The sequence below is a fragment of the Tenrec ecaudatus genome, chromosome 2 (assembly GCF_050624435.1).
Source record: "Tenrec ecaudatus isolate mTenEca1 chromosome 2, mTenEca1.hap1, whole genome shotgun sequence".
Classification (NCBI taxonomy): Eukaryota; Metazoa; Chordata; class Mammalia; order Afrosoricida; family Tenrecidae; genus Tenrec; species Tenrec ecaudatus.
Window position 1 is genome coordinate 81187110 of NC_134531.1, and position 11299 is coordinate 81198408.

Genomic DNA, 11299 nt, shown 5'->3' on the forward strand with positions numbered 1-11299 from the left:
GAAATACGAAGTATAACAAAGACAGCTACAATTTACTGGGACATCTCTAAGTGCTAAGCACTTCCCCCATATATCGCATTTAATTTCACTCACAACGTCCTTTGGATAGTGATTGTTCCCTTCTACAGATAAAGTCACCCAGATGTAAAGAGATGGACTACAGTGTCCTAAGTCAGGAGTTAGGAAGTAGCACTAGGAAGGAAGACATTGGAACCTGTCCTTTGAAGATGTATGCTTCAGCCCCAGATGAAGACAGCATTGCTCAACGACCTAGCGAATGTCCAGCAATTGCACGCTCCGTGTGACAAATTCCATCTTTAAGTTGGCTCTTGGGAAAATGGTGATGTATTTTCTCTGCTATTTGTGTAAACGTCTTTTTAAAAGTTGTATAATTGTCATCTTGGAAATTCCACTAGTAATTGAAAGTAGACTCCAAAAGTGCTTGGACCTGATTCAAACATTTGAAAAATTGTGCCCGTGTGTCATTCGGTACTCCATATAAAGTTCTTCCTAATGGTCTTCATTTCAAATGATTTAGAAGCCACTCAACTAGGCATTTCATGGCCTGAGGAATACAATCCATTAGTTGAATGTATTACCAAGAAGATATTAACAGCAATCTCTCTGCCTGCAGAAGTATTAGTGTAAATTATTATCCCCTACACTGAGTAGACACTATATGATGTACAAGCTAATATCTTGACTGTACATTTTAGCAGTCTCTATAGAAAAGTGAAAATTCCTTTCTAATATTACCAAATTAATGCAATAAAATCAAAATCATTAATTTTAGTTTTATCTAAAGTTATGTCTTTCTTCGTGGGAAGCTAGTGGAATTTCTCTTCCGCCACCCAGAGAAAAATGTTCTTCACTAGAAACACTGTAAACTGGGCTCTACACTTGCTGTTTTCTTAGAGAAGACCCAAATCCTCACAACTGGACCAATAGAGAATATCACGATAAATGGAGGAACGATCAAAATTGTCAAGGAGTTTGTCTTTAAAGCGTTGAAAGTCAAGGAGGTAACTTTGAGGACTAAGGTGTGCCTTATCCAAGCCATGGTATTTTCAATCACCTCTTATTCATGTGAAGCTGGACACTAAACGCTGAAGAAGAATTGATGTATTTGCGTTATGGTGCTTGGAAAGTATATAGAAAGCACCATGGACTGCCAAAAGAACAAACAAATCTATCTCGAAAGAATTGGATCCAGAATACTCTCGAGAGGCAAGTATGGCAAGATCTGGTCTCAGGCACGTGGCCATGTTGTTGGAGAGACTGGCGGGCAGCACTCTCGGGCAAATGGAGGGGCAGCAACAAAGAGGAAGGCCCGCCACCAGGTGGGACGACGCAGTGGCTGCAACAATGGGCTCAGATCTGAGAATAACGGGGAGGATGGTGCAGGACTGGGTAATATCTCTCTCTCTTGGTTGGTGTTGCTATGTCATTAGGACCGACTCGAGGCCACCTAGGAACAACAACCTTTTCTTTCTTGGCCGTCTTCTTTCCCTCTCTCTGTTTTACTTAGGCAGATTAACTGTTGATTGTCTATGTCTCCACAGGACTTCCCTACCCAAACTGTGAAGAAGAAGAAGGACAACAAATGGGTAACACTTAAGCATGAGACTCAAGATGGGATTCTCGAATGCTGACCATATGTATCAAGGCAGCTAAGGACATTTGGAGAAGAACATGTACTATTTCCCTGGTATTAAGTAGGGCTGCGGAATTTATATTGCAAAATCACACATCTAACGCAAAATGGAAGAGAGAAAAATTGCTTTTTGGGAAACATGAGTTTGAAGCCTCGGTCAGTGAAAGCAGCTCAGGGTGCTAACAGTGCAGTTCAGCAGTTTGCTTTTCAACCATAGGAATGCAAGGAAAAGTAACCGGTAAGGAAGGTTATAGACTTTACTGGTTATCTATTTGGTTTTCCTTTTTCTTCCTCTTTTGGGTAGAAAACAAGTGGAATTATGGCAGATCACTTGGAGTGATTTTTTTTTTAATGAGGAATATGTACATTCAATCTGAAAAAATACCTTACAGATCCAGTGGGAAAAAGGAAATGGTGATGTGTATCTGGGTCAATTTTACAATAAATTTCCCTTATGGACATCATTCTTTAATTCTATGACCCAAATAATACTTCAATATTAATTTTCACAAACCAAATATAGGCCTTATGGTTCTACTTGTATGACTTAAAAGCTCCGAGCTGTTTTTCAAGGCCAGCTTGCACTTTCTAAGAATATGAATTTACAATTAAAATGAAGTGCATGATCAAGGAATTTAAGATTAAAAATAGATCATGTACATCGATAGTCTGGCTAATTCTTTTACCTTGGGTAGAATTTTTTGGTATTAAATTTGAAACAAGCCACAGAAGATTTCCTTGCTGAAGAAGACTGGAGTCTGGGTTATATTGTCACCAAAAGTTACTTTTACAATGTTCGTATGGTTTTTTAAAAAATTAATGCAGAGCTCCCTCTTTGGGTATAATTTGGACATTGTTATGATACAATTTGGATATCTACTGGTAACTCAAAACCAAAGCCAATGTCCATTTAACAGCTGCCTTAGAACAGCTCCTGTTAATCATGACTAGGTATGGCCAGTTGGGTGGAATTGAATTCTGTGACTAGAAGTTAAAAAGATGTTATTGCTCATTAGAAACCTCTATGTGTAAATGCCTTACAGTCTTTGTGTGGAAACCAGCTTCGATTTTACTTTAGTCATGAAAGGAAGCAGCTGAGTCAGCAGCTTGCAGAATAAAATTTATGATTATATAATTCCTTTACAGAGTCAGCCGTGGGGGAAAAAAATAAAGCTTTTGGAAACAATCAGAACTGGAAGAAAGAGGTGTGTCTGAAAGAGCTGAGGCACAGGCAACCCCCCCGGAGCTCCGTTTTGATAGAATCCATGCAGCCAAATATTTCCTGCCAAATACCCACAATCACTTGACCTTCACAAGTCCGACTTTCCAACAGTGAATGCAGGTTTCGCAGACTGCGCTTTTGACCTTGGGGATATAACTTGGTGTTTTATGTCTCTTAGAAAACTCATAATGCCGTTGATCACCTCTCCACCCCACACCCCATACGCAACAGAATTCATGCAAATTGAACAGCAGCACACATTTAAATGATTAAATTATATAATTCTTCTCTTTTAAGTATTCAGCATGCTAGGGTTGGGAGGGAAACCGCAGCCCCTTTAGAATGCCAGCTTCTTATTGCATAAGTCTCTCTGCTGTTTTAGTGCAAAATGTCCCCCAACTGAAGCTGGGGCTGAAGGAACAGCTGCATTGTACTGCAGCCTTCAGGTTCGCTACAGTTTGCAGGCTTGGATTCGGCTGAGCAGGACAGAAGTATGCAGGGGCAGCATCCTGAACTATGGGGAAAGCAGCTGGACCGAAGGAGGCTGTACAGGGGGTAAGCAACTTTTTCCTGAATGATGCCTTGTTTGACTTTCATTTTATTTATATTGTTTCTCTTAAATAATTAAACCTTCCCTCTGATGGAATGACCTCACATCATAAGTTTTGCTTCATTTTTCTCCTCTTTTCCAAATGCATTCAAATAAACTTTCTGCACTCCGTTCCACTTGGAAGGTAGCAACTGCTCTAAAAAGCCTGGAACAATCGCACCAACTGAGTGCAGTGGGACATTCTTAAGTCAGTCAACTTTCATTGTCCCCAACCCTCGACTTTACTGTAATGTAATAGCCTTCGAAAGCCCAGAAGGAGAGAGCAAGTTCGTGGATTATTAGAGGGCGACAGGAAAAGTCAATGCAGCAAAACTCAAATTAAGAAGCCCACCCCCTGCATCTCAACTTGAAATTAATGTGGCTTTCATCAGAGTGTGTGTTTTCTTACCTTGGATGTGAATCACTCTGTCATGATGCTGAGTGTAGTTGTCCAAATGATGGTCAGCCCAGCACAGCGAGACCAGCACCAGAAGAAGGAGGCTCTTCATCTTTCTCACCCAGAGACTCTTCCTCACTGCCAGGGCATCACAGAAAGAGAGACTGATGAGGCTTGGGACCCTTGGAGTGTGGCACCGCACAGCTCATTGTCGCCTTGTCCTCAAGGAACTGTTTAACCCCCATCTGCCCAGAAAGTTACTGAAGCTGTCTTTCAGAGCCGGACTGCAGCTTTGAATAACTCCAGCTCCCTTGATGTAGTAGAAGTAGCCAGAGGACAAATAGTGTTTAACTCTCTCTTTGCAGAATTGTAAATGTAGAAATTTGAAACACTCTGGTTTGGAGAGAGTTAGAGCATATTACAAAGAGATGTGGGATGAAATAAAGTGGACATTAAAGAAATAAAGAAATAAAGTTCAATCTTCTGGCTGCAACAACCATTTGATATGTCAATAGATGAACATTCATCACCCAGTCTAATTAGAAACTGAATCTCAAACCAAAGCAAATGGAGACTAATTGCCTGAAACTTGACATCAATTTTTATTTCATGTGTGAGTTCCTAAGCAGTTTAGATTTGCTTGTTCTAAATAGGAAAGAGGGCAAATTAAAAAACAAACAAACCTGATTAAGCAGAAGTCTCACCTTGGTTGTAAACTCACTTACCATCTTAAACACTGCTTGGGTAAGCATGGATAAGTGAAAATGATGCACAGAGTAGATTAGTGTTGTGCGTGCTAGCTACCACTGCGGTTGTCCTGATTGATTTCTCATTCATTTCTACTAGAAGTGCTGATGCACCAAAATCTGGCAGGTAGGGTCTGCAGTCAGCAGAGTCGAGGCTGCAGGGAATGTCCCCACAGCTTGGCAGGTCAATTAAGGAAATAAAAAGCTGAGATAGGCAGACAGGCAGTCTTGGTTATAATAGAAAGAAGCCAAGCCATCACTGCATCTGGGAACATATCCCCCCAAAGTTTGTCACTGGAAGATCCAGGTATGGATCAAAACATATGATTGCAAGTGGTACAAACCTTACGACCTTTGCAGTATTTGCCAGGCAATAGCTTCAATGTGGCTCATCTGTTTCGATGTGGAAGGGAGGCACAACAAGGACTTTCTCTTCCTCCCATGCACACAGCAGCCTACACAATACGTGGCTATTTTTAAAACTGAAATTGCACAGTACTGGCTCTTTGCACTAATTGGTTTTTTCCAGGAACGCCTAAATCCCAGGAATACTTATTAAAAAGCTCTCCATTTGTTCTTGAAGGGCCTTCCAGGGAACCTCTGCTCACTCCAGAACCTAATGCAGGTCCTCCCAGAAGTCCCGCAAGTCTCCTGGGAGCAGAATCGTGCTCTGCATTTTCCTCTGGAAAACCCTGCATTGCTGCCATGCTCCGGCCTCTCAGGCTTGCTTCCAGTGATGCCATAGAGAGATGACGGGCTGCTTAGCAAATTGAGGGCTTTACCTTCCCAAGAAACCAAGGGAACCACCTGCAAAATTCTGACTGCTTTACTTAGTCTTATTTTTCAGAAGCTCACTTGTATATTCCTCTGAGAATTTGGGGGTGCGTGGGAAAGAAAGGAGGGGTTTTAATTTCTTACTAGCAACTGATTTGTCTCCGTTGGTTCTCACTGCCATCAGGACCATCTGCGGCACAGCGAGGCGCTACATCTCTCTGGGGGTGAGGAGGCCCAACGATTGGCCTTTCAGTTATAGTCTCATGCAAACTCCACAAGCCACGGCCAGTAGAACACACGTGTCTATGTTTTACTGAATAAGCTCTTTCCATGGTGAAGGGCGCACAGCTGGTAGGCGATAAACGTAGGATTCGATAGCCAAGCAAAAACAATACCTCATTTCAGTTGCACTCATGTTTCTGAATGAAAAAGTTAGCCTATTCGTTGTTACATACTTCACATCTGACAATCTTTAATTTAAACTTCCATTGAAGTGAAGCCTTTTCTCATGCTACAGATAAACACACAGTTTTTGTTTGTTTTAGGAATACAACGATTACCTAGGAGAAATTGGTCAGTTTGCATTCTCCTCTTTAGCGTGATCGTATGTACCTCTTAACTCGGAACTCTGACATCCAGTTGATTCTGACTCAGCGACCCTATAGAACAGAGTTGAAATGCCCCTGATTGTTTCCGAAATTAAATCTTTAGAGGAGTAGAAAGCTTCATCTTTCTCCCAGAGAGGCCCATGCTTTCGGACTGCTGACCCTTGTGCTGACTACCCACAGTTCCACCAGGGTTCCCACTGTGCCTACCAAAAACCAAATCAAACTCATTGACATGGAGTCCCTGATGGCTCATAGAGACACTACAGGGCAGGGAGGAACTGCCAATTTGAGTTTCCCAGATATACATCTCCATGGGAGTAGAGAGCATCCGAGTGACTGATAGTTTCGAACTGCTGACCTTGTGGTTAGTAGCTCAAAGTTTTGAGGCTACACCTAGGGTTTTTAGGGTCTAATTCCTCTGAGGTGGACAGCCTACTCCTTCTTCATCTATCCCTTATTCTGTTCTTAGTCTGGCAGCTCTGCGGAATCCAACGCACTGTGGCTGACCCTGCTGGCATGAGAAACACCCCTCGCATGGCTTTTAGCATCACAATAACACACAAGCCACCGTAGTGTGTGGCAAGCTGAGGCAAGCAGTGCCATGAACTGCCCAGGCCATGCTCATGTGAAGGAACATGTATGCGTGTACACACACAAGTCAACTTTACGTTAGAAAGGCCAGGGGTAGCCACAGCTTCAGGGATTTGTGATTAGGAGGGAGACCTGAGCACAGCACACCCATGCTGCACTTCAGGCAGGAGTGAGTGGGCGTTACAGTGGCGGCCCTCGCGGCATACAGCTTTCTCACCAACAGATAGAGGGTAGAAAAGTGATGTTTTCAAAACACAATCTGCAGGCATTTGAGTGAACCTCGAGGACCATGTAAGATTCTGCACACCAGACTGACCGGACCATTGGGGGCAGGAGGGGGGCGGTCGCCAGGCAGTGTCATCACCAGAGAACGCCTCTGATAAGTAGTAAGTGGTTCAGCAATGTGTGCTGAATGGGAAATCTGAGTCCTAGTTAGTTTTATGTGTAAAACTAGGTATGTTAGTAAACACTTGTAAATTTTTATATGAATATTATTTCAGGAAAAAATTAATACAAAAGTCCCATTGGTGAAGTGTCCATCTGCAAACCCAGAAATCAGTGGTTTGGACCCCCAGTCACTCTGAGAGAGAAAGATTTAGCAATCTGCTTCCACACAGATGTAGAGCCGTTGAACCCAGAGGGGGCAGTTCTACCCTGTTCTGTAGAGTTGCAGAGAACTGAATCAAGTGGACAGCAGTGCTTTGTTTGTTGTTGGGTTTGTGGGGGGGGGGCGAGGGTGGGCGGTATTATTCAGTAGGCTCTTGCCAGTCCTAAAAGAGTATTCTTAGCTCATTTACATCTCACACATTGGTGTTGTCCCGCCTGCCCCCCTACAATCTACCGCTTCAGCCATCTTCAACACAAGCCCACATTGAAATGTCAGTTTGTACTTATTATCTCAATGTATTTCCATTGAGCTGATTCCACCTGACCGTGACTCTGCAGGTTAGGGTAGAACTGCCCCAGTGGGTTTTCCAGACGAACTCTTTACAAGAGTATAACCATTTTTTCTGAGGGTTGGCTGGTGCTTTCAAAGTACAGACCTTGAATTAGCAGCTGAATGCATCATCATTGTGCCACCAATAAATATGGAGGAATGCAATTTACAACTTTCCCTTGGACCACGCTTTGGAAGCAACATACTTGCTAATGCAAGCATGTAATAAAAATACAAACGTGTCAATACCAGCAGTCTGGTACCCGGCAAGAGTCTGGGGTGGTAGGAAAAATTAGCTCAGCTAAATGTTGTAGTTCAAATTCACTCAAAGAGACTTTGGAGGAAAGGCCTGGAAATCTACTTCTTTAAAACCTTCCCCCGAACACCCGAAGGCACACAATTCCACTTGGATGCACATGAGATTGCCGTGAGATGGAATCCACTCCACAGTCACTGCTTTTTCTATTTTTAATACCAAGCTAGCTAATCACTATTCCCTCAACATTTATTATTGTTTGGGCTATGAGGCATAAAACTCATTGGAAGACATATATGCTATTTTCAATACCTTGAAAATGAATACACATTTCACGAATGACTCAGATGCCAGCTTCTGTCTTCCAGTTCTCAGAACAACTCAATTGTTCTGAGTTAGAAATTTTATGGTTTGGAAAACAAAATCTTCCCGTGGTGAACTAGTCTCCCAAGGGCACACAGTTTGAAAAGCCAGGAAGGGGTCTGGGCAGGATGGCCCGAGTCTGATTTCTCAACACCATTATCTAGGTCCTATGTACGCAGAGACGTGCCAACCATTCTCTCCTTGCCAGCTCTCACAACTCTTTAAGGTTTCTGCCAACTGGAATGTCTCCGCTGACCCACGCCATGCTGGGTTATGGGCATGACATTATCCCACAGCCATTGACACATGTGATCTATGAGTCCCAAGCCCGGATGACTTCCCCTCTGCAGGCCCATCTTCCAGCACTGAACTTGAGTGCTGACAGAAAGAATGAACAGGTGGACAATTGCACCTTGCAGAAACAGGTAAACACACTGTAGCAACCCAGGCTGGGGGAGGGTTAGCATGATTTTAAAGTGTAAATGTGTAATTATATGAAGGATGATGAAAAGTTACTTTTTTCTTCCACTGAGGACATAATTACATGGATCAAGCTTAATATTGAACTTGTAATTTGGTCTAAAAATGATGAGAATTGATACAAAAGTTATTAGAAATCAAATGAGCAAAGAAACTACACCCTTGTTTAACAGAATCATTTAAAAATAGATGGGATCTTCTACTCCCTGAGATCATATCAGTGTAATCCTATAAAAGGCAGGAGAGAGTCAATTATGGTGATGCATGGATAATAATAATAATATACACAGAGACCATAAACATATGTTTTATCTTTAATTCATTAAAGAACTTCTTTTTCCTTCCTAAAATAAATTATCTTACCCTGTTTAATGTTAAATGGCCATTACTTCGTAGAATTATAAATTACAGACTTTTATAATTATTGAGGTTAATTTAGAAAAAAGAAAAGAAAGAACACACCGTTATGCTGGCTCCTGAACTGGTTTGTCTTTGTTGTTGATTGGCTGCATTGTCTGTTTTGCTTTTACAGGTATGTGAAACCCAGAAGTCAGACTGCTAAAATCGATGATGACTAAACGAGTCAGATTAATGATGTACTTAAATTGTTCACTCCTGCCTGGTAGTGCTGCCAAGTAAGCGCTGGACTATCTGCCACATGGTCTCTGGTTGAAAACCCCCAGTCCCTCTGCAGGAGAAAGATGAGGCACTCTATAAAACAGCGGTTCTCAACCTTGGAGTTGTGACCCCTTTGGAGGTCAAATGAACCTTTCACAGGGTCACCCGATTCATAACAGTAGCAAAATTATAATTAAGAAGTAGCAATGAAGATAATTTTATGGTTGGGGGGGTCACCACCACATGAGGAACTGTACGAAAGGGTCGTGGCATTGGGTAGGTGGAGAACCACTGGTCTAAACTTTACATGTTCAGGAACGCTACACCTTGCGGCATGGCCTCAGTGGCAGTGGGTGAGTATGAAGCTAATCACGTAAGGGCACAGGATTCATTGTGCACACCTGGAGAGAATGGCAAACACCTGGAGCACATCCAAAGCTCTGAGGAAATCTATGATTAGAAGAGAGGCAATGGGGGGGAGGAAACAACACAACCACAACCAGCAGATAAAACCTGCTCAATTCTGCGAAGATAGCTGCCCTCAGGGGTGAGTCTGTAGACACTTCAAGGTGAACCTAGCCTTTTCCTTGTCTTCTGGCATTGCTCTGAGAACCTGGAAGCTACTGAAGCAGCTAATGAGCTTTATGGAGGCACTAAATTGGGATGGGCATACATCTTACAGCCACTCTCCAATCTGGCTCTGGTCACTCAGTTGTAGCGTCATTGCCCTTGGCATGTCTTTTGGCACCTTGATCAACTGACGATTTTAACCCTGGCCTTACAACTAGTATGGCAAGTCTCAAGCACTTCACCTTCTCAATCAGAGTCATGATAGCTGGTCCCAGCGTGGGGCGTATTCATGGAAACGCATGAAGGACACAAACTAAGGCGCTGTTCAATTTTATGAATAAATGGGGAAATAAAGCAAAACAAAAGACAGGAAACCCAGTATATCTCCATCTGCAGGGAAGGTGAGCCCTCTGATCAGTCCGCGAGCTAAATGACTTTGGGAGTCCGTATTAAGTGTCATCTTGGGAACAACAGAATGGGCATTACTGAGAACTTGTAAGAAATGAAAATTCTTAGGTTCCACCATCCCCCCAAATTAAACAAACAACTAAAAAGCCCAAACTCCCTGTGCTAGAATGTATTCCAACTCAGATTGACCTGACAGGATGGAAGAGAACTGCCCCCTTTGGGGCTCCATTTTTATGGAAGCTGAAAGCCTCATCTTTCTCTCAAGGAGTGGCTGGTGGATTTTAATGGCTGAACTCGCAGCCCAAGGACTAACCCACTCTGCCGTCAGACCCCATCATAAATCTACTAAATTCAAAAGGCTGGTGCTGGGAATGGTTAACATTATTAACAATGTCTTATGCACCCCTTGATTCTGATGCAATCTACCTTGTGAACCCCAAGTCTTCCATTTTCAGGACTATCAAGTGTTCCTGATGCCTGCCTGTGCTGGAGAGACTGGAGCTCAAGTCCACCCACCCTGGGGAATGTGCTAGGATATGCTCATCTTTTCCCCTTTTACTTGTTTGCATTTTCTCCAGGGTCTACATATATTTGTGTGTGTGTGTGCGTGCGCTTTTGAAAATAAAAATACTACTTTAAAACCCTAGAAAAGAATGTATGTAAACATGTTAATTATTTTCTTAAAATACCAGGCAGATGGGTGGCCTACTGTCATATTGCTGTTTTTTTTCTCTCCAAAACAATTTTCTTGGGAGGTAATATGGATGGAAAATCCCATAGTTCAAGCCCCTCAAAGAGCAGTGTGCAATTTCTCCCACATTCAGTTTCCAAACAGTCTCTTTCTTCTGGAACCCCTGGATATCAGCTCCCCCTGCCCCCCTTCCCCCTGGCTCCCTCTAGGAAACTTTAGATTTTGACTTGCTGTCTCTACAGGTTCAGCATGCTCTGTTTTTTAAAAAAGTTAAAAGCAGATTAATGTGTGATCAGTTTGGAAGCCTTATTCCAAAATGTTAACATCTTCATAAAAGATTTGAAATGAAAAAAAGATGCTTTGCCATGATGTATTTTCTGTGAGTTTGGGTCTTA

At 42.6% G+C, this 11299-nt stretch overlaps 1 protein-coding gene across 1 annotated transcript in view; it reads right to left on the reverse strand.

The window, feature by feature from the left end:
- HAPLN1 (hyaluronan and proteoglycan link protein 1) overlaps window positions 1–3974 on the reverse strand; it is a 44759-nt gene extending 40785 nt beyond the window's left edge. The window contains exon 1 of the mRNA XM_075543068.1: window positions 3875–3974. Within this exon, the coding sequence (XP_075399183.1) occupies window positions 3875–3974 (100 nt within the window). The remainder of the gene's footprint in view (window positions 1–3874) is intronic.
- Between the last annotated feature and the right edge of the window lie 7325 nt (window positions 3975–11299).